Source organism: Scardinius erythrophthalmus (assembly GCF_964197995.2).
Source record: "Scardinius erythrophthalmus genome assembly, chromosome: 6".
NCBI classification, from domain to species: Eukaryota; Metazoa; Chordata; class Actinopteri; order Cypriniformes; family Leuciscidae; genus Scardinius; species Scardinius erythrophthalmus.
In genome coordinates this window covers 9023412-9047787 of record NC_138226.1, presented here as the reverse complement: position 1 = coordinate 9047787, position 24376 = coordinate 9023412, and the positions used below count along the sequence as shown (strand labels likewise).

General features: G+C 36.4%; 1 protein-coding gene across 6 annotated transcripts in view; it reads left to right on the top strand.

The window, feature by feature from the left end:
* Positions 1-20527, top strand: part of pcbp3 (poly(rC) binding protein 3) — a 71330-nt gene extending 50803 nt beyond the window's left edge. For 3 of the 6 annotated variants that reach the window (XM_081367440.1, XM_081367442.1, XM_081367441.1), the window contains 12 exons: positions 8222-8388; positions 8675-8698; positions 8946-8978; positions 9332-9448; positions 10041-10172; positions 10604-10732; positions 12718-12861; positions 14538-14579; positions 16489-16567; positions 18604-18656; positions 19657-19826; positions 20115-20318. In XM_081367440.1, the coding sequence (XP_081223566.1) occupies positions 8314-8388; positions 8675-8698; positions 8946-8978; positions 9332-9448; positions 10041-10172; positions 10604-10732; positions 12718-12861; positions 14538-14579; positions 16489-16567; positions 18604-18656; positions 19657-19826; positions 20115-20169 (1053 nt within the window). In that variant the 5' untranslated portion in view covers positions 8222-8313 and the 3' untranslated portion in view covers positions 20170-20318. Of the gene's footprint in view, positions 1-8221; positions 8389-8674; positions 8699-8945; positions 8979-9331; positions 9449-10040; positions 10173-10603; positions 10733-12717; positions 12862-14537; positions 14580-16488; positions 16568-18603; positions 18657-19656; positions 19827-20114 lie in introns of all 6 variants that reach the window. The other 3 variants (XM_081367443.1, XM_081367445.1, XM_081367444.1) reach the window with 3 other exon arrangements.
* The last annotated feature ends 3849 nt before the right edge of the window (positions 20528-24376 follow it).

Sequence of the window (24376 nt, the reverse complement as noted above, 5' to 3'; positions counted from 1 at the left end):
TCAACCCCTCTTCTCCAATCTGACTTTGTGTCTCACTCAGAAATGCATCAGTTTGTGAACATCATTTCAGGTTAACTTAAATGTCAGGTGACTGTTTTGGTAAATTTCTCAGTATTATGATTTTGTCAAAGGAGAAATTAAAGGTACACTATGTAACGTTTGGCCATCTGGCGGTTAAAACAAGAAAACTGCATGCATTTTGCAGAAGAACATTGTTTTGGTTGTGCTTTGGTTCGGCGTGACTGTTATCAATATGGTTCTTTCTTATAACTAATAAAGAGGGAGAGAGATTATCCTACTGCTCATAAAACAATCACTACTAGGCTTAAGATATATTACTAGTTTAGCTGCAGGATCTCAAGCTGACTAGCTGAAGACGTTACTGTTGCTAGACCCATTAATAGACACGGTACTTCCTTGAAAATAAATTCCAGCACAGCGCTACAACAACCATAATGAAATGGCCCTTGACAATAGATAATGCTTTACTCTGTTGGAGAGCTACATATGGAAATTGATCTCTTCAATAAAATATCTTACTCACCTTTACAACATTTCAAACCCCTCAAGTCTCGCCATCTCCGAAAAGCCAAGCCTATGTTGATTCTTGTTTTATTACAAGCTCTGTCGCATTCTCTTTTTGGCAGCCGACTCTCCTCTGTTCTGTGATTCCCCGGAGGTTCGAGATTTAACATGCTCCATGTCAACCTTTCTCACTCACTGTGACAACTAACTTGCCACTCGCGTTAAAGTAACTTGAGCAACTTTTCTCTATTTATGGATATGACACGACACATACAGGCAAGTGACAAAAACACTCATAATAGGCTTACCATAGTAAATCAGGGTAAGAAAAAAAAACACATTTTGGAAGAAGGATTGATGATGTATTGACTTATTATTAGTATTAATTTTGAGCATTTTTTTTTACATACAGTAGTGTACCTTTTAAATATCCCACTTCTATTGTTTTGTGATTCTGCCAGTAGGGGTCAATAGCTTTGAGCAGTTGACAAATGGCTTGTTTATGCAGTCTTTTTGCTCCTGATGTTCAATAACTTTTTTTTCCATTTCACATTAATTAGAAAAAGAGCCTATGGTCTGAAAAAGCATTTTGATTTATTTTCTCATTGCAGTGGTCACTTTAGGAAGTGTGGTGTTTGGTTGCTTTTGGTTGAGTGGGAGTGAACTGCAGCCTCAGGTTCTGTCTCCTATTATTTTCCCTATTACAAGGTCACATAGTTGTAAGCAATAGGGTTATTGTTTTTCTCCTACTGTTATAGCAGTTATCAAAACACCAGTTTTAAATGTTCTAAAATATTTCTTTTTCTTTTGTATTCTCCATATATCCACATCCTCTCACTAGGGAAATCAACCATGGTCGGGAGTGGTGAAGACATAGCAGTCATCTAAAATAGTCTACACAGCTATATATTTCTCATATCACCCATGTTATTTGTCTTCATGCATCCATTGTTTTTAGAAAGTCCACTGAAGTTGAGATATTTTTTGGCAATAGTCGTTGAGATTTTAGCTATTAAGATAGGAGAAACTGAGCACAGAGACAGTGGAAGTTAAAAAACTATGGGACACCTCTAGCTCAAGGTTCATCTGCAAAATCGAATTTTAATCAAATCATGAACATTGCCAGTTTAAGGCTGAGTATTACACAGATTTTTACCATGTTTTACAGAGAAGAGCAATGTAACTTAAAGGGATAGTTCACCCAAAAGGAAAGTTCTGAAAATTACTCCCAATAATGTCATTCAAAACATGCATGACTGTCCTTTCACTGTTATTTTAGCATTATTTATATACTTTAATGCTATTTATTAGTATTTTGAATTCGCTTTAGTTTTAGTTTTATTGTGCTTTTGTCATTTTATTATTTTTTCTTTTCTTTTTTATATTTCTTAGCTTTATTTGTATTTTAATTTTAATAATTGGAGAACTTTAACTTATTCTATGTTACAGTTTTCAGTTCTTAAACTTATTTTCAATTTTCATTTAAGTATTACGTTTTTTGTCTAATATTTATCTTTCATTCACTCTTCAGTTTCAGCTCAGATGCAATGTCTGATTATTGACTATGATTGAATTATTATAGACGGTCATATTCCTTTTAGATAGGCTTGATAGGCAAAAATCATTGATTATATTAATAATGCAGCAGCGTTATTTTGTTCTCATTTTTAACAGTAAACCTATTTTTATTTTTTTAAGTTGTTTCTCGTTATGGCTTCGAAAATGCGCAGTGATGACTTTAATCACTTTCATGAAAAATAAAATTAAGTGCAAGATGTGCAGTGCCAATATACATGCCACATTCAGCATTATAACGAGAACAGGATTATGATCGAATGTCGTAAATTCTCTGTGCTTTAGTTGCCCGTGTATCAGCGCGCTGTTAAGGGAAGAGCGCATCCAGAGGTTCCCTTTCAAACCGAAGACTGTAACATGCACATTCGTGTCCTTTTGTGCAGATGCATTTTGTAATATTACGTTTATTTTATGTATCTAGGATATCTGATTATTAATCACATAGGAAGTGTCATAGAACAGGCTTCAGTTTACTGGAGATCATTTACTCTTCAGCTTTACCTCAAGCAGATATTCCTTTTAGAAGTTTCTTTTTCGAAAACATTGATGCATCATAATCTAGCAGTTATTTTTCTATTCATACGTTCATGTTTTCATAGACATGTTTTCATGTCATTGTTTTATTTGTCAACATTAATTTTCGTAACTGTCTTAAAACCCGAGTGCTCGCGTACTCGTTTTTTGAGACATGTCAATGATCGAAATGAGAAATTGACAAATATGCCCATCTCTAGCATTCTTCAAATAAACTACTTTTTTTGCTCAGCAAACAAAATAATTGCATGGTTTGGTTTGGAATGACATGAGGATGAGTAAATTATGAGCCATTTTAAAAGCCATTATTATTGATTATCGGGTGTAATAGAATAGGTTAACATGGTTTACAAAGGTTAGGTTAAGCTAACTTTTGGGTTGTACTGCTCAGCACCAGCTTTATAAATAAATAAAGCTGTGATTAACCTCTGAAAGCAAAAGGTTTTGCTTTCGCATCTCTGCAACATGTCGACAACACTTCAATTCAGCAAAACTTTGCCGCCTTTCTTTGCGTATGCCTTTGGGCAGCATTATGCTAATATTTCACATTGTGACGTGTACATTTGAGGAAGTAATATCTGGACTTGAGGTGTTTGAGGCAGGTCTGGATCAGTGTTCTGTTAGACATGCACAAACAGATACATTACACACTAAAGGAAAAGGAAAACATTATAAAGCATCATATGACCCCTTAACTTTCTGGATGAACTATCCCTCTAAGAATGTTGAATTAATATTGAATGTGCGGTCACATGTGTGTTTAGTTGAAATTTAGTCTGAACTGTTTTTTGTTTTGTTTTTGCTAAACATAATTTCACAAATACTGTATAACATGTTTGGCTGTTAGTCATTTATATGAATTAAAATGAGACAATATTGTGCTGTGTTTGAAGCAAAGTGGAGAGAGCTAGAAAAAGGAGCATTTTGGGAGCACTGCTTGACCAAGCGTAAAGCGTGATTAATTCAATAGGTACCACAGAGGAAGGGGCCAGAAGCTCTTTAGAGGAAGGGCTGACCCACTTTCTGTGCTTCAGTAAAAGACTGAGCTTATCTACCACCGGGAAGATATCAGACTTATGATTAACATAAAATAGAATTAAAACGTGAAGTATTTCAATGGCTAATTTTTAATCTGCTCCTACTTTTTGAAAAGCATTGGAAATGTGCTTGCTAAATACACACACTTCGACATCAAAAGAAAGTGGTGGGAAAGGACACGTGCCGTTTAAGGTGACATTAGTGTGTTTATGCAGTCATTGCTTTTGCTCTGATGACTGCTGTAATCAGTCCACAGATGTAGCGTTCAGATGTCGACTGAATTCTGCGGGCTGTTGTTCACCCGACCATGTGTTTGTTCTGTGTTTGGGTGTTTTTGTGGCCACTTTTGGCCCTTTGGACTTTTAGAAACTAAACGCACTTTTCACACTCTCACTGGTTTATTTGCATATTCATGTAAACAAAGAAAAGTGTGAATATACATGCATGTGTGTGTGTACATACATGTATATAAACACGTTTTTTGACCTACATTTGTGCCCCAGTCTTTGGCATGCTTTCATTTCAATATGGATGGTATACGACGAAAAAATTAAATTATAAATGTAATAAATGGAGCAAAATTACAGAAACTGAAAAGACTGCCCACTTTATATCAGTGTCAGGTAGAAGACAATTTTTCTGCTCATGAGCAGTGAGTTTATGTGAGTTTATTATAAACAGACACTTCTATTAACTTGTGAAGTTTACTCAGATTGGGTTTTTATAATAAATTAAAATTATTTGAATAAATAATAAATTAAAAAGTTACCTTCTGTAAAGCCCACATCTGGAAAACACACACTCCCACCTCTGTAAAAAACACGAGATGTCAGTCCCGTCCAAATCAGTACATGATATCACAGACGTGGAGAGACAACTCTAATGTCCTTTAGAAAACTAGTCCTGTCCGAATAGGGCTATAAGAAATATTTAAAAAAATAAATAAATAAATGAAGTCATGATAAATTTCGCTGGATCCATTTTATATGCGACCTTCATATTTGTGTATTTAAATCAACCCCTGGGACATAAAAGTGTCTGAAGAAACACTGTGTTGTGTCTCCTCAAAGTATACAAAGAAGCACTTTGAAAATGTAATCCTTGAGGCATTCGTAACGGTTCGCTAAACATGATCATCTAAGTATATTCATGTTATTCAAGCAGCTTTTTATTGAAGCACCAGATATGGAGCATTAGCATCGCATAACCGATAAGACTGCCTTTCCTCAATCCAAATTTAGTGTATGCGTAAAGTTGCCACAAGGTGTTAGCGCCTCGCCCACAGCATCCATGTTGTTTGTTGTCTTACAGGCTGATTTAATTAGATAAGATTTCACGTGGGGTTGAACTTGGAGGCATTTGAGATTTAGACGGATGAAGAACTACAACACTGAGTCATGAGTAGAAGAGTGGAACATTGTATGCTCTCTGTGACCAAGCACACACTGCAGCTAAATACAGTTGTCACCTCTCTTAATCCTGTTCTGTACGCACACGGTGATATCTGCATCCTACAACAAATGCACGCCTGAAACTGAAATTGCTCCAGCGTTTCTCTGAACCCATACTTTTTAAAATGACTTCATACTTTAAAAGAATAAACTTAAATGCTAACTGAATGTAATGTTCTCGTAATGTTCTATGAAATGAAATTAGTTGAATTCAAGAGTGCTTTTTGACCCATATAAGTAGAGCTTAAGTACATCTTTATATGTAATTTCATAATTCTCTTGTCTTTGAAATATGTTTCAAGTGTATTGCTGAATGTACTACAAGCATTTATGGTGAACTGAGATATGTCATTTCTATTGAAACTTGTGTGTCATCTGTTTAAATATTTGAATATATATATAAATATTTGAATATATATATAAACTGCAAGTGCAGTTTTTAAAAATACACACACACACACACACACACACACATATATATATATATATATATTTGTATTTACACATTTGTAATGATATTTGCACATTTGCAATTGAGTACATTTAATATGAATTAACTTGTAATATAAATGTAATATCAAATACACTGTATTATAACCGAGTACTTTACATGTATGTGCCTTCAGTAAAGCTTGACAAGATTATTAAAACATGATCATAAAGATACTTTGAAAAACTTAGTATACTTAGTCTTAAATGTGTACTCTCTAATGCACTTAAGTCCTTTTTTACATTAAAATATTATCTGCAAGTGCAGTTTTTAAAAATACATACTTAATAGATTTAAAGTGCACTACAAGTGCACATTCAATACAGTTTAGCGCACTTCTTTTTCACAAGGTTTTCTCAGGTCAGGGGGCCGGGGCTTCTTAAAATGGAGGACACCCATTTGTAAGAGTAAAGGCTGGTTCACTTCTGTCCATTTGCTCTGTTGCTTCTGTGTGCTCTTAGCACAGATTGCATAAAAATTCTAATCTGAGCTAAGCAGGAGATTTGCGGACAGCTGGCAGCTCATCTCATATACCCATGTGAATCTGTACTTATCTTCCCTTTGCTTTCTCCACGCGTCTCTCTCACACATAACCCGAACATTTGTGCTCAAAACTTTCCTCCGCACATCTCATCCTCGAGCACGTATGCTATTTCTCTTTCATCGTGCTTTTTACAGTCACCATCATTCACTTTTTGCTCTCTCTTTATCTTGCGCTCCATTGGAAAGTCTGACAGCTGCACTGGGACGGCTTAATGTTTCAATCTCTCGATCGTTGTTGATCCCCAGACCCACATGACGGCGTAAATCACGAAAAAAGGGACAGGTCTGAAGCTGCGCTGAAGAGTTAGGATCCCCCCCCCCTCCCTCCCTCACCAGAGTACAGACAGATACTCATTATAACGCCTGAGGATGAGAAATCATCGGAGGGATCAGAGAGACCCAATATACAGATTCCGATAAGCTGAATGTTATGAATTATTACACAAAATGGAAAATAAGTTTTTTTATATGACCTTGTTCTTGGTAAACCCACAGAAATCTGCAGATTTACGCTTGATGCTTCTTTCTGCTGCTTTTTTTAATTTACTTTTTCTTCAATGGTTTTAAATTGTGTTTTTCTTCTCTTCATCATAACCATGTAAAGCAGTTTTAATTGAATTGAATTGAATAGGGCTTTGCAATGTATAGAATTTTATTCATTTTTGCTGGAATTCTGCAGATTCAATCTTTGCCTACCCATAATATTGTCATCTTGTGTTTGTGTTGAGTGTTGCTCTTTCACTCTAGCATTTTTGGGCATTGGTTTTAACCCCATCAGTTTTGTTAGATGTCATTTTTGTAAGACATGTATTTTGTTACATAGCTCATGGTGTATTGGACTCAGCTGTGCTACATTCTGTATGCAGAAAGCCGAATGACCTCAGCGGCTGTTGGTTTTTGAAATTAATTTGAGATTACTGCCTGGCAACAAACATATTTAGTTTGATTACTTGTGAAGTGCTCCCTCTTGTGTTCAGACTATGAATATAAAAGGCTATTAATGATGTCATTGTGGTGTTCCATATTTATTACATGCTATGCTTACTGCATAAGGTTGATTCATCACAGCAAATAGTTTGACTTCGAGGTCATTTATAAAATGCAAGTACGGTAATTTGAATGGAACAATAGGCAATAAAACATAACCGTATATAAAATGTATATAGTCATTTAACATACGGAACATACATGAGGCTAGTGAGAAAATTATATTACATTTTAACAGGAATTAAAAGACATCTATCTTGAAGTAGTTCTACCTCAGATAGATAATAATAATAAAAAAAAATGAATAATTCATGCAAAACATTCAGATTTCTGCTTTTAATCTCTCTGGAATGGACTATATTCTTTCTTTTAAAGTGTTTAACTGTAAGTGCAGTTTGCATGTATTTAAACTACTGTTTGAGGTCAGCAAGTGTTTTTTTTTTTTTTTTTGTCTTTTCGGTTTTAAATTAATATTATTATTCAGCACGGGTGCATTGAATTAATCAGAGTGACCGTAAATACTTTTTTGTAATGTTACAAGATATTTTTTATTCAACAAGAAAATGGTATCGGGGTTTCCACAAAAATACTTAGCAGCAAAACTTTTTTCAATGTTGATATTATAACAGTTTCTTGAGCACCAAATCAGCACATTAGATTAATTTCTTAAGGATCATGTGACACTGAAGACTGGAGTAATGATGCTGAAAATTCAGCTTTGATCACAGAAATAAATTACATTTTAAAATATATTAAAATATTAAATAGTTATTTTAAACTGTAAGAATATTTCACAATACATTTTTTTTTATCAAATAAATTCAGCCTTGTTGAGCATAAGAGACTTTTCAAAAAAATGTAAAAAATCTTACCGAACCCAAACTTTTGAACACTAGTGTATTCTGTGACAATCACAAATGTCTCAAATGCTGAGCCTTTCAACATAGGAACATTCCTTTAACTCCAAGCTCTGATTACTGAGCAGATCCTAGCACTCTTGCCACCGTCTTCATTTCTGATGTGGAAGTCTTGGGCTCATGATGACTCTGGTGTGTGGTTATCCCGTCCCCCCTTGCAGGTGACTGGTTGGCTGCTGAACCATCATTCTCGTCCTACTCCTGGGGATTTCCTGTCACGTGCCCATATTCCTGCTTCACCTCCACTCCTAGAATGGAACCCAACAAAGTCCAGTCAGAGGGCGGGCTGAATGTGACCCTGACCATCCGGCTTCTCATGCACGGCAAGGTAAGCTGAGCCCGCAGAGCAGTACAGAGAGAAGTGGATGATGTCACTGCAGAGTGTGCCTGAGGGACGTGTCCTCTCCTGACCCACTGTTTCAGGCCAAGGTGAATCAGGGGTCGTCAGTACCAGTGACCTTTTAGACTCATTAAATCTCCGTAAGCAAGGACTGAATATAGAAGGAGAGCCATTTGCGTGCGGAAATTTGTTCATATACAATTGTGAATGGCCAAAATAGTCTGCTTATGCTTGCAAAGATTTTATTGGTTCTTTTTTTTTTTTATTCCTGCAGGAGGTGGGAAGCATCATCGGAAAGGTATGTAAGATATGGACATTTTATGTACACAGTGTGTGTGTGTGTGTGTGTGTGTGTGTGTGTGTGTGTGTGTGTATGTATGTATGTATGTATGTATGTGTGTGTGTGTGTGTGTGGGTATATATATATATATTTATGTGTGTGTACGTATGTATGTATGCATGTATATATATATACATATATATATGTGTATGTATATTCGTTTTAAGCTCTGAATCTAAATATTCAGTCCTTCTTTTTGCTACAGAAAGGGGAAACTGTGAAGAAGATGCGTGAAGAGGTATGTTTCTTGTCTAATTCATTTTACCGAAACCCTTTTCAATCACTCAGTCAAACTTTATTTATAAAGCACTTTAAAACAACCGAAGTGGACCAAAGTGCTGTACAGAAAATTAAATAAAAGACATAAAATACATACTTTATATAAAGCATATAATACATATAATTCTTGTTCTGTTGAGATTTGTTTTTCATGTTCATGAATCACAGCGACCTCAGTGTTGTATGTCCAAATCTAATAATAGTAATTTGAAATGTTCTTGTTATTTCCCCTTGCACCTATAAGTGTATTTTTGAGCTATTCAAATGGTCATGGAGTCTCTCAGGGCTAACTTGACATTTGGTATCCTACAGAGCGGTGCTCGCATCAACATCTCAGAAGGAAACTGTCCTGAGAGGATCGTCACCATCACTGGACCCACAGATGCCATCTTTAAGGCCTTCGCTATGATCGCATACAAGTTTGAAGAGGTGCTGTCCTGAATACAGTATTTGAAAATCTCACTTAACACAAACAAAATGTTATTTGTCAATGTTGATGGTACTGTATACTCTACCATTAAAAAAGGTTGGTAAGATTTTTAAATGTTTTTGAAAGACATTCTCTATGCTCTCTATATTTAATCAAAAAATGTAGTTAAAACTTTAATATTGTGAAATAATATTAACATTTAAAATAACTGTTTTCTAAGTCAATATATTGTAAAATGTAATTTATTTTTGTGATCAAAGCTGAATTTTCAGCATCATTACTCCAGTCTTCAGTGTCACAAGATCCTTCAGAAATCATTCTAATGTGCTTATCCGGTGCTCAAGAAAGATTTGGTTGAAAACAGTTGTGTTGTTATGAATCTGTGATAAATTCAGCATTCTTTGATTAATAGAGAATTCAAATGAAAATTCAAAAGAACATTATTTGTTTTTTTACTATAACTTTTGATCAATTTAATGGATCTTTACTGAATAAAAATATGAATTTCTTTCAAAAATTGTATTTTAAAATTGGTAATTTGCGATTTTAAAGTTTCATTGCTTATGTAATTTCTTTCCTATATTTCTTCAGGATATAATCAACTCCATGAGCAACAGCCCAGCCACCAGTAAGCCCCCAGTCACTTTGCGTCTCGTGGTGCCCGCCAGTCAGTGCGGCTCCCTCATTGGCAAGGGAGGCTCAAAAATCAAAGAGATGAGAGAGGTACAAAACTGCCATTATTCTCACTGTCAGATCGTGGATTGCCATTGAATTTGCTAGCCTATGCAGCTTTACCAAGCTCACCTTGTGGGCAAAACTGTATGACAGGAGTCGTCAACCACAAAGCCACAAAACTCACAAAGTATATCTTAACTCTTAATATGCAACCAAACACATGCTATTATATCCCAGACTAAAAACGCAATTCTTTGGTCCTTGGTCTAAAAAAAGATTGAAGAGCCCTGCTTTATAGTAATAATGGCAATGTTGATTATGTTCTTGTCTTTTAAATGACTTCAACAGAAACATATGCTTGCATGCAGATGCACGTTCCCCCGAGAGCTGTGTGGTCTCAGAGCAGATCACACCATCATCAGCAGTGGATGCTCTGAATCATAAACTGTTGTTTTTTCTCTCTCTCTCTCTCTCTCCAGTCCACAGGAGCTCAGGTTCAGGTAGCAGGGGACATGCTGCCTAACTCCACAGAGCGCGCAGTGACAATCTCCGGCACCCCGGAAGCCATCATCCAGTGTGTCAAACAGATATGTGTGGTCATGCTGGAGGTACAGTATTGTACAGTGTTGTTTAAGGGATAGTTCACCCAAAATGAAAATTGTCATTCTATACTCCTCATTTCATTTAAAATCCTTGTGACTTTCTTTACACTGTTGAACACAAAAGCTCAAAAAGGACAGAAAAGCACTTGAAAATGTCATTGAAGTCAACATAAATGCATGTTATTGAACTATTCATTCATGCATACATGTCTTTTTTTTTCAAGTTGGCATTAAATGGAAGTTGTATTTGCTATTGCTGTGATCTCATGTGAGTGACAGGTTGTCCCACCCTCGCGCCAGTAAACGCATCATCAGAGAAGAGATGCCATTGAAAGGGGAAGCTATTTTGATTAAAGATTCACATTTATAATAAATACTCCAATATTCAAAAAAAAAAAAAGAATTGTCCATTTTGATTTCATGTCATACCTCGATTGTATTGACTGTAAGCTCAAATTAAGGTCCATCTCCATCAACAACCAATGGATTTAACCAAATCCCTGCCCTACATTTTTTTCATCACAATATGGAAGGTTCTGTCACTACTTCCATGTTTATCATGACTTTAAGTGGCTATTTACTGCCATTTTTTTTGTCATCTGCCCAAGTTGTTGTGGACCTCGACATCCAATTCATGAACAAATAGTTACTTTTGGTTAGATCTTTCCAAAATCTTTTTAATTAGTTGATCAAGTTCACTAGTTGACTTTAGAAGTCTTGGATATGGTGCATGAGTCAAATGGACTACTTTAAGTATAATTTTTTTAATACAAAAAGTTTTGCATTCTTTTTAATGCTGAAAAGTTGTAGTCCCCATTCATCGTAATTGCATGGAGCAGAGCAACCAGTGCATACAGTAGTGCATTTTCCTTTTGTGTTCCACAGAAGAAAGTAAGTCCGTTTTGGAAAGGCTTGAGGCTGAGTAACGAATGAATTTTCTTTTTTGGAGGGTGAAATCCATTTGTTATGACAATAACAATGGGGTGGATTCACTACCATACACACAGCCACACTCCATTACAGCCACCCTGCCAAAGAGAGACTACATTGTTTTACTTGTGATTAATGAGAGAAACAAAGCATCCGTTGGCTTGCTTCCGCCATCTCGGTTTATTGATTTAAATGTTATTCTTATCCACCAATGACGTGCAGGGCTGATTTCCTGCCGAGGTGAATTGTGCTCTGATTGGGTGTTGCGGAATGATTTTCATTCTTCGCTTGTACAGACACAGACATATTTCTAACGTAATTAGATCGCCTGGGAACTTGCAAAAAGTATTGTCTCATCCTTTGTGAGTAGATGAAATTTTAGGGCTATTTTTTACCTTTACAAATGTGCAGTATACTGAACTATATAACTGCAGTTATTATTCTACCTAAAATTCACTGCCCCTCTTTTGACCTTCCATTTGTGGAAATAATATCAGCCATGAATTTTAACTTAGGAAAATGCAAAATAAATATTTTTATTTTCAACATAACTAGACATGCTGAAGTAAGCATGCAACATGATGAGGCCATATGGCAACAATGTAGCGTACCACTAAGTTTATCATTGAATAATGCTACAGATGAACTTAATTCATTGCCTTCTCTTAAGTAGGGAGTCTTAAGTAGTTTTTGTAGACTTGACAGTTCAGGCTCAACAACACAGCCTAGCGCAGGGGTGTCCTAACTCGGTCCTGGAGGGCCACTGTCAACGTGCCTTAACACACCTGTCTGGAAGTTTCATGCCTAGTAAGACCTCGATTAGCTGGTTCATGTGTGATTAATTGGGGTTGGAGCTAAACTCTGCAGGACAGTGACCCTCCAGGAGCAGGATTGGACACCCCTGGCCTGGCGAATACGAATCTTAAAGCGTTGGGGTCTCACAACATGCCTGACTTTGTTTTCGTACAACTTTACCACACAAATGCTCCACCACGCACACCTGTCTGCGCCTGTCTCCTGGTCTAATGCTGTTTCTGCCTCTACCTCTTCCCCTCTCCTAGTCCCCACCGAAAGGTGCCACCATTCCCTACCGCCCAAAGCCCGCCTCCACCCCCGTCATTTTTTCAGGTGGCCAGGTAAGAGCCGACCCGCTGGCGGCGTCCGCAGCCAACCTCAGCCTTTTACTGCAGCACCAGCCACTGCCTGTTAGTTCACTCAGGTTTTCTCACCTTCTCACTTGCATGTTGTCACGCCATCCTAACCAGGGAAATGCTTGCAGAGAGGAAGGAGCTTTAGATTGTGACCGAGAGTTCAAATCTGGCCTCGGAGGACTCAATAAGGAGAGTTTGCTCTTCTGCCATCACATATTTCAGTGCCTTCTACTGCCATCCAAAAAGTGAATTTTAAGCCAGTATGGATATGAAGTGTAATGCACATTTTTATTTTGTCTTTCTGGCGCAGTAATGCATTATAAGACCTCTTGGAAGGTGCTCAAAGTTTAGTTCACTTTAAAATCACTTTGCAAGTGATTACATGCATTTCTGTGTAACTACTGTATGTGCATTTTGAACTCGAGTGCTTTCATATTCCAAACGTTTTGGCCATTATCATACAAAGTTAAGACATGAAAGCATTTGAAATGAGGCATACTGAAATAGAGTGAAAAACTGTACTCATGCAAAACAAAGGCTTTATGGTTTAAACTGCCGTAAAATCAATAAATTAGGACAGAAATCTATTTTCATTGCATAATTATATTAGTAATTTTCTTAAGCCTTTGTTTAAATCATTAATCAACATGTGGGGCCGCTCTAACAAACAGAGTAATGTTTCAAAAAGTGGTTACGCACTTCAGGAAATCAACCTACAAATGCCTTATAGTGGTCTCTGTATAATAAACTGGGCAAGAAAAACATTTGATATATACAGAATCGCACACTTCACCTTTACATGGCAACGAATGCATTTTGGCTGCTTTGAGTGCATTTTCATTCTAGATCGACGTTCACTCTTATCGCAAAATAAACTCCTCCCTCTCAGAGCAAATATCATATCCTTTTAATATTATCAAAACTTGAAGTGTAACATCACTAGAAACTCTAAACGACCTGGATTTGCATTATTTTGAGATTCCGATAAAACTTGAAATGTCAAGTTATAAATATTAAATGGATATGCTATCAAACAAAGTCTTCCCCACTCATTCGCTAACCAACACAAAAATTCCACTAATCTAACATTCCATTGATGAATAACAATAATATCCTTTAACAACATATTTTTAGCATAACTCATTCATGAGCACTTGCAACATGACCATAGATGCCACATCACGGCTTTTACATTAAATACAACATGATTATCAGTGTGACACTTCAAATTGAAGTCCTCTGGAACATGTACAGGAAATGAAAATATTATACTTGCTGAATTTTGTGTACTGTCTTAAATAGAAAACTTGAAGGATGTTATATATTCATCTATTCAAATGGTTCAGAAATAGATTTGATTTTATTGTTGGGTATATTTACCAAAACAAGGAATGTGTTATTTGCAGTCAGTATAAAATATATTTGAAGCATACTGTGTGCACTTGCACACAAACAGATAAGAAAAGCCAGAAGGAGTGTTGTAAATTTGTGTGGAGAAGCCTCTATTATTTAAGGCACTGAATATTATTACTGTACAACTACTCATGAAATGATTCACATAAAATATGAAAGAAAATTTCAGCTTTTGAAGCCAAATGTTTCTGTAAAATATTAATAGATCCTTTAGCGGTTATGAATCAGTTAGTTCTTGTGTTTAATGGGCCCTGCAGCCTTGTGAAAATGTTGATTCGATTTTTCTTCTCTCTCTTTTTTTCTCTTCGTCTTCACAGGCTTACACAATTCAGGGACAATATGCCATTCCACACCCAGATGTGAGTCCCCAGCCATCCACCCCCTTCCCCCCAGCACCGTCAGCAGTCTGCATGGCTATGTAGTTTTCAGTGTGGACCTCTCTATTAATATTAAGCAGTAATATTAATATGACGTTTCTGATGTGTAATTTATTTGTCGCATTACAATCTGAAAATGTTTTCAACTTCAGCCCTCCGAAATGTAAACCGAACTTCTAAGGACTTGGCCTGTTGGAGGAAATGACACCGTTTTGTCATTTTCTAAATGGTCCGCATAGAAATACATATGAGACTCGTAACGCTCTGTGGTAATTCAAAAGTGACGTGCATACCTAATCCAGTGGTTCTCAAACTTTTAAGACCATCAAGAACCACCTTTGATCATTTTTTCCATCTATTTTTTTTTTTTTTTTTCACCATAGCATTTCTGAGAGAAACATGAAACCATTTTTGTACTTCTGGCCTTTTAGAAGTTCTGTTAAATCCTCTGCCAGACTTGTTACATTATTGATAAAAGTATCAAAACCAGGCAAACAGAATTATATCTCTCTTTTTTTCTTGATTTTTTTTTCTCTCGTCATTCTATTTTTAGCATACGCAGCTTGAGATTGATCATCTCTTTATCTGTTTGTAACTTACCTGTTGCATTAGTTTTACATGCACAAAGCTATTTGCTTCAGAGGAATAAATTGCATTTTTAAAATGTTTATTATATTTTATATTAAAAAAGAAAACAGTTATTTTAAATGTTAATAATTGTTTGCAGTATTACAGTTTTTAACTGTATTTGATCAATAAATACAGCCTTGGTGACCATAAGACTTCTTTCAGAAACGTTTAAAAAAGTGTTACAGACACCAAGCTTTTAAAAGGTAGTGTATATAGATGGGAAATGAGAAGGAAAACATGGGGAAAATAAAGATAACAATAAAAAATCATATTTTCCACCTGCAACCAATTTTACAGATCCCAGTTTGAGAACCACTGATCTTTTCAAAATTGAAGCATGCTTACAATCTAGAATTCTAGATGATACTTTTATCCCGATAGCTGTGTTTTCCTTACTGATAATCTGAATGAATATCTTTCAGAGAGAAGGAGAGATGCCGTGTGTTAGTCCTTTTCATTTAAGATTGGCAGTGATTGATGCTTTCTGACGCTTCAGCTGACACTGCAATAACTCAAGTAGAGGTTGGCCATCTCTTTCAACCTTCTTTAAAGTCAGATTTAGGGGGAGTACACAACAACATCCAGTGCAAGTCTGCTCTGGTTCAAAGACTTGTGTCTCCTCTGAAGGTTGCCTGAGCACTTACTGTACATATTCATATCTCTGATAAATAACGGTTCACTCGTGGTTCATTTATACCCTTCAGAGGCATTCGGGGTACAAAATCACAAACTAAACTCACCTTTGATATTGAAACAAGGAAATTTAGTGCTTATCATCAAAATGACTTTTGTGCTAGAGTCCGATTGACCTTTCGTTTAGCTCCGCCCGCTCGGTTACTGTTGCTCGTTTAGGCAAGATTTACAGAATGTCCTATATGAATTAATTTGGACATTTCTGTGAACAGCATCATTTTCAATAAAATAAAATATATGAAAATCTAAAATATTTGATCGGATATTCTTGTGTGGTCTGGAAGTCTTTAAAAAAAAACCCAGTAACATGATTAATTGGCAAATGTTACGTTTATCAGTAATTTAGCGAAGTTCAGTTAGCAATCAGATGAGGTTAACCCACCAAGTCAGGCCAAGTCCTACTAAAGTTTCAATCTCTTCAGCTTTCTCTTTTGCTCTTCTTCCACCACAGTGTGTCATGGCTTCTTATCCTCTTTGTCTCTTTGTTCTAGTTTAGTTTCTTGATTTCTTGGTGTGACCTGTCGTATAACAATAACCTCTTAGCTCTACTGTCCCTCCAAACCCTCAGCAGTTGACCAAGCTCCACCAGTTGGCTATGCAGCAAACCCCCTTTACCCCCCTCGGACAGACCACCCCTGCTTTCCCTGGTACGTACCCACGAGCCCTTTTGAAGTTTCCTTCTCTTTGTACCTGTAGAGACGCTCTCTTCGTCTTTCTCTCTCTCTTTCCTTCTCGTTCCATGTCAAGCATCATGACATGCCCGTGGTGGTTGCTCTTCACTTTGTCGAATTTGTTGTTTTTTTGTTTGTTTGTTTTTTTGGGGTTTTTTTTGGGGGGGGGGGGGGACTGTTTGTTTAAAAATGTATGTTACTGCTTTTGTTTTGTCTTGGTTTCTTTTTTTTCTCTTTTCTTTTCTCTTGTTTTGTTTTCTTTTGTCTTGTATTTTTTTGTTTCCTTTTGTCTTGTTTTGTTTCCTTTTGTCTTATTTTCTTTTCTTTTGTTTGTTTAAAAATGTATGTTACTGCTTTTGTTTTTTGTCTTGTCTTGTTTTATTTTGTCTTGGTTTCTTTGTTTTTCTCTTTTCTTTTATCTTGTTTTGTTTCCTTTTGTCTTCTTTTCTTTTTTCTTTTCCTTTTGTCTGGTTTGGTTTGGTTTGGTCAGTGTTTTATTTTATTTTATTTGGTTAGTTTTGAGGAAAAAAGCTTAGTCATAAATTTCAGAAAATGACATCTCACTGTTATACTTACCTTGCGGAATTTTTTTTTTTTTTTTAATTTTTTTTTGGGTTGACTTTTTCTGAAGCATCTAATCCTGTTCTGCTAAGACCCAGAATAAAAGATAGTGAAGTTTTGCTGCTTATGCAACATTATCACGTATAGGGGACTAATGGTGTAGAATTTTATGCTCGAAAGAAATTACCAGTGACACAAAAAGTGTTTTTTCCTGCCCTTGAGAAACTAGTGTAAGAGAAGCATATCAGTGTTTTGATTTTACAGACCACAACACATCTTCCATCAAGCCATTCATTACGTATTCATCTTGATAAACACTGTCTTATACAAGCTTAGTTTAAAGCTGTTTCTAAGGGCAAACCCAATGCCATGCGCTGAGTAGAACATGCTTAGCTATTCACACACAGTATATCACACACACATATCAAATATATGTTTGTGTCAGACCAAGGACATACTATAGGAAACTTGACAGATGACAAAATGCGAGAACCGATAGAGATATTTATAGTAGTTCAAGGTGAAAAAAGGGCTTCATAAAAAGCCTCTGGAGGACTAATAGTTCCTCACACTCTGCACCTTGTCCATTAAAGGGATAGTTCACCCAAAAATGAAAATTCTGTCAGTAATTACTCACCCTCATGTTGTTCCAACCCCATAAGACTTCATCTTCGGAACACAGCTTAAGATATTTTTGATGAAATGTGAGAGTTGTCTCACTCCTCCATAGGCTTCTAGGTAATTTCATTCTGCCGGCCCAGACAAGTTAGTAAAGACATTGTTAAAATAGTCCAAGTGTCTACAGTGGCTCAACCTTAAGTTTATCAAGTGACGAGAATACTTTTTGTGCAAAAAAATAAATAAAATAACGACTTTATTCAACAAACTCTCCTCTCTTCCCTGCCACTCTTACGCTATTCACTTTGTTGCGCTATTCACAAAGTACAGCTCTTCCGTGTTTTCCGCTGGTTCACTATTAGCACGATCACTTGCATGCGTTATGGTGCTTGCGTGAATCGCGTAGCAGACTGGCATGGAGGAGAATAGATTGTTGAATTAAGTTGTTATTTTTGTTTGTTTTTGCGCACAAAAAGTATTCTCATTGCTTCATAACATTAAGGTTGAACCACTGGAGTCACATGGACTATTTTAACGATGTCTTTACTGCCTTTCTGGGGCTTGACCGTGGTAATTACGTTGCAGTCTGTGGATGGTTTAGACAGCTCTCAGAGTTCATCAAAAATATCTTAATTCATGTTCCGAAGATGACCAAAGCACTTACGGGTTTGTAACGACATGAGGGTGAGTAATTAATGAAAGAATTTTCCTTTTTGGGTGAACTAACCCTTTAAGATCACCAGTCCTCTAAAGCTCACATGCCATCATGAGTGTGTATGAAGTGCTGTTTATCCTAGGCTGTCTCTCGAGCTTCCCTCTGCTCTCTGATCCAGGTCTGGATGCCAGTCCCCCGGCCAGTACTCATGAACTCACCATTCCCAATGATGTGAGTATAAAGATTGCTGCTCAGTTTTGACTCCCAGTCCTTTGTCAGATCTGAAGACAGAAATTAATTCAGTTACTTTGAGAATATGTGTCTGATGTAGAGTCCATATCAGGGTTTTTCAAAAACAAATCTATGTCAAGCCTCAAGGCTTTTAAGTCTGAAAATCCTATTTAAAAAATAGTTTTGTACTCCTGCAGGTTAGTTTTAAGTGTAAGTTAATTTATTGGTGATGTACACAAAAGTAAGATTTTTTCAAATGTTTTTCAAAGTCTCTGATGCTTACTAAGGCTGCATTTATTTGGTCAAAAATACAGTAAAACAGTGTTATTGTGAAATATTATTACAATTAAAAATGTTCTACTAGTTGTTTTCTAACTTTTAAATTCTAAGATATTTTAAAATGTACTCTTTTGATGACAACACTGAATTTTCAGTAGCCATTACTCAGTAGTTTTCAGTGTCACATGATCCTACATAAATCATTCTAATTCAGTGCTCAAGAAACATTTCTTATAATCATCAAAGCTGAAAACAGTTGTTACTTAATATTTTTGTGAAAACCGTGATGCATATTTTTCATAATTTTCTGATGAAATATTTGAAATTTATATATTTTTTAACATTAAAAATGTCTTTACTGTCATTTTTTGTATCTATTTAATGCATTTTTTTGCTGAATAAAAGGAATAATTTCTTTCAAAAGAAGATCCCAAACTTTTGAATGCGAGTGTAAGTGTGACTCGATTCTATGTTTCTATCTCTAGTTAATCCAGTTGGATCCTATTTGATTCTTCATTCCCATTAGGTCTGCTTCCACATTATTAGAAAAATTCAATTTGCATTCCTAGGATTTTTGACATGGGTTAGCTGACCGTCACAAAACTCAAGCACACCTGCCTACTCCACTCAAATATTCTATTGTGAATACGACAAAACGGATCATACTTTCTGGAACATGAATACAGACAGTCTTTTAAAAACCTTTGCGCTTTCTTCCCAGCTAATAGGCTGCATAATCGGGCGCCAGGGAACCAAAATCAACGAGATCCGTCAGATGTCTGGAGCGCAGATCAAAATAGCTAATGCCATGGAAGGGTCATCAGAGCGCCAGATCACCATTACAGGAACCCCCGCCAACATCAGCCTTGCCCAGTACCTCATCAACGCAAGGTTAGCCCATGGTTTCACAAAACTGTTGGCATTTTCTTCCAAACTGCAGTAACCTATCTTTTTTTTAAAGGCCTCATGCTGTTCTAGCTCAACGCAGTTTCTTAAAAGGAGTTCAGATAGGGTCATCGCAAATGCAACAGTGTTTTGTTTTCCTAGCGATGTGTGATGGAATCAGAGATGTTTAGCCACATACCCTCTAAATCTGTTCTTGTGTGTGAAATTGAGGCTTGCAGGGTAGCGGCCAGGGCGATACTAATGCATATTGCTTTCCCACGGTTCTGATGGCAGGTTCAGAGACGTGGCAGCCATGTGGAATGACCCTTCATCAATGACTACATCCTGAAGCCCCAAACTGCTTTCATTATCTGAAGCTATCAACAGCTGATTCCTAATAATCCTTACATACAATCTTCCCTTAGAACTCACCAACCCCTTCCCTTAAACCTCATGGTCTATTTCATCAGTAGCTTCACTCATGTAGGCAGACTACTGAAATAAAAAATTTAAAAAAAGAAAAAAAGAAAAGCAGGACAACTGTAGTATGATTTGTTCATGTCATGCAGTGTTTCAGTGTAGTATTTTAGCATGCTGAATGCTTGGATCTTGTTCTATATTTATTTATTATTTTAAATGAGATAGTTTAGTTCAGCATGGTTGCTGAATAAGTTTTGTAGTTTGACAGCAAAGCCTAACATGATTTCAAAAATCTAAAAAGAAAAAAAAAGGTTTGCATCCAATAGCATTTTTAGCAATGCTGTTGGCAAGGAGCTAGTGATGTGATGCAGATGTTGTAATGAAGTACAAATGCATGTCAGAAGCGAGGAGATGTTGGAAACTGTGTTTCTTTGGAGGCGGAAAAGATTTTATTTTTACATTTGACTGGCTTGATTGTTTTCAGCTTGAACCGAATCGAAAGAAATGCATGATTATTACTCAACGTGGAGAGCAACGAGGCGGAAAAAGCGATCATTCTTGTACAGAAGTGTTGAATGCTTTCAGAATTATTTTATGTTATCTATTTTTTTCTATCTTTTCCTTACCCCTCCCCTTTTTCCTCTTCCCTTAACTATTCTAGGCTGACGTCTGAGGTCACTGGAATGGGCACTCTCTAATTTCTACCCATGATCCTTCACTGCATCACATGACCCTTGAGCCAATGGCATTGCACCTAGTTTGTTTTCTCTCTGTACTTTTGCTGTCCTGTATTTTCAGTACTTCTGACTAATTTATATTCTATAATGTGCACATAATGTTCCTCCTACTCAACCTTTGTTGTGCTCCTGATGGTCCTTTACTTATTACCTGTCCTGTTTAGTTTAAAAGACACTTCACTTTTTTTGACTCTCTAGTACCTCATGTCACCGTCGTCCTGTTTTGCCATAGCTTTCACTGTGAATTCACATTTTCCGGTCCGTTTTCTATGGCGTGGTACAGCTAAGCCAATGAAATCCTACACTTTCCAATCTTTCATTTAGTCAGACTAAAATTGTCATTTTTATAGCAGCGGTCTTGTGCTTTGCTCCAGGGCTTTGCTCATCAGGTACCTTACAACCGTGCATCTTATATATGAATAGTGAAACAACCTGATAGAGTTGGAATGTTTGCACCACGCCTGTACGATTTGTTTGCATCTATCATTGTGGCATGCTGAGTAACACAGAGAATCCATTATTAGCCTCTTGTATTCACTTTCAGAACAGAAAAAAAATCAGTGTGAAAACAAAGGATATGAGGATGTGTAAGCCATGCTCACGGCTTTACTGCATGCTGAGACATTTCAATTCAGCCCACAATCTTAGTGTAAGTAATTGAATATATTCCAGCTGAATTATTTATAGAATATTTTTATATGCGACGTGTTTTTGCAGTAGCATGAGAAATACGGAAGCTTTATTCCTTTGGAAGTGAATACAGACCTACTGATAATGAAATCCGCCCCATACTCCTCTACCATACGGCCTCTGTGAGTATGGTAAACTCTCCTGAAGGGTTCAAAATTAACTTTTTTGCCATTTTTCTCGTTTTCTGCTATAAAAAAAACGGTATTTTGCAGATTTTTGGGATCTGCACCAAGGGCCTCATTTATAAAACGCATGCAGGATCGGATTTTATTCTAAATTCCCTTTCATCCTAAATCAAATGTTAGGAATAAATTGGGATTTATAAAGGCAAAAATGTACGTGAAAATGTTCTTACGCCAACTTAAGATCATACATACAAACTTTTTGAACTCATACCAGTAATGCGAAGAATTTTCACATTTCAGAGCGCGAACTCTGACCTCTGACCTGTGAATTCGTATCACGTGAAGACGTGTGACCAGTAGAAGATCTATATGTCACGTTTGCAGTAAAGTGGAGTAGATTGGATATTTTTAACTTTTTGGATTTATTATTATTTGTTATATGTTGAATTTATGTTGGTTATAAAGACGCAGTAGAGTGTGACGTCATATCACGACTGTTGCTCAAAGTCTAGTGTGATCACAGCTTTTTTATAAATGAGGCCCCTGATAAATTTGATACATTTTTACTCACATTTGGTATTTGATTAGTGTTAATTTTGGACCCTGCCCTCATGCGTTCAGCAACACCCTTCATTTTGACAGTGTTTTCCATATTGCTCTCCAAAAACCATATTTATCAGTCGAACCGAAAAGACATGCACAAGCTCTGCATGAGTCGAACGAGACTAAAAAGTCGTTCTCCACTGACAGATAAACATGCGTGCACGCAGTCAACACAGTCACAGCTGCCAAGAGCGTATTTCTGCTACATGGCAATACAACATGCTTTGTTATTTTCCCGAGGCCAGCTCATCAATGATAAGTCAGGATCATTTCTATCTCGGGCTCTGGAATGTTCATGGGTTTAGGCCAGAATTTCAAATGTGATTTCGGATTTACCACCCTGGTCTGCTCTTAAACATGATTGTTTCTTTAATACAGTTGTTTAGTTTCAGTTAAGGTCTCACTGCGTTGTAGTATTATTATTATTATTATTACTGTAAGTGTGTCACCTCCTGCTGATTTAGCCTTACTGATCGGCTCTAATAATATTTTTCTCACATACAAAATTGGATTGATTTCAGGCTATTTATGTTGCATGTTTTGCTGTGGATAATTATTATTAAGACAGCCTGTGTACACTATAAATGATGCATACATATTCTTTACTATTATATTATTCCCCTATTGGCACCTTCAATTATAATTTCATCCCAGCTAGAAGAAATGTGTAATTTCTGCAGCACAAAACAATTGCAGTCTGTTTCTTTAAGTTTGGGGGGCAGAAATGTTCTAATAAATGGGATGCATCTCAGTAGGGAAGTATAAAAAGACCCTGACTGCATTGAAATGCTTGAAGTACAGAGACCTTAAAAATGAATGTGTAGTGCCGTAAATCCCACCTGTTGTACTGTACTGTAAATACAGAAATTCTCCTTCCTCCAAAACTAACATGTCGTGCCATGCATGGTGAAGATTAACGGCAAGGCACTCAATTTATTATGCGTTTCCACACAAAATTTGTTTAGTCACTGACTGTTCCCTGAGGCATTTCGTCTTTTGACTTCCTTTCAAACAGACAGGGGAATAACTGAAGTCATTATTTTTCCAATTTTGTTTGATACCGCTAGTGGCGCACAAATTACACACTTCAATTCTCACCCAACCAAAACTGTCAGTGTGGTGTGGCTATAGTTAAGCAATTTATTCCCAGTATTGAAGCCCTCTGATTAAGTTTTAAGCAGAGATCATGTTGAGTTACCCTTTTATTCAAATCTGAACTTTTTCAGTCAGCAATCAATATGTATTTCATCCTCCACATTTAAATGTCTAAAATGTGGTATCGAGGCTGAAAGTTGAATGTAACTGCTTCAACATTTGATTCATTATTCAACCTCTAGTTTACCTTTCTTGCCATTTCCAATCGCACTAGAGGTTTTCTTTCCCAGTCTTATAACGGAAATGCTTTCTCATTGGGGTAATCATGTACAAAAGCATGCATTTAGGCTATAAAGATATATATTTCTATATTTTTATTTGATATCTGTTGAGCAGTATCATGCACTGCAGCCAAATCTTAGATATGCACCCAAGAGTTAATTTACACCAAAATCAGACATTTTATGAGCGCAGAACTTTTATAATATTGGGATTGAACGCTAAGAGGTATGTACATGCTGAGCCATCCGTGTACATGGCCGGAAATGATGTCATACTGTTGCTTTAAGATAACAAATTTATCTGGAATTATTCAACACATTTTGCTGTTTTTTTTAGATTCAGCGTTCAGTTTCTTGTTGTCACATTTACCATACGTTTGCACTGCTTTGAAATGTAATTTGTGTCAGTGTCTTAGGCTCTGTTATACATTAAGTTAGATTGTATGTTTACACAAGACTATGTCTTGTGATATATGTATGGAATGTTTTATTTGATATGTTTAGTCCATAATGTGCTGTACTCTAGATCACTGTACAGATACATATTAATATTCAGACAGCAGCATGCGTAATTTTGACATTTTTCAGTAGCAGAATGCTTTACC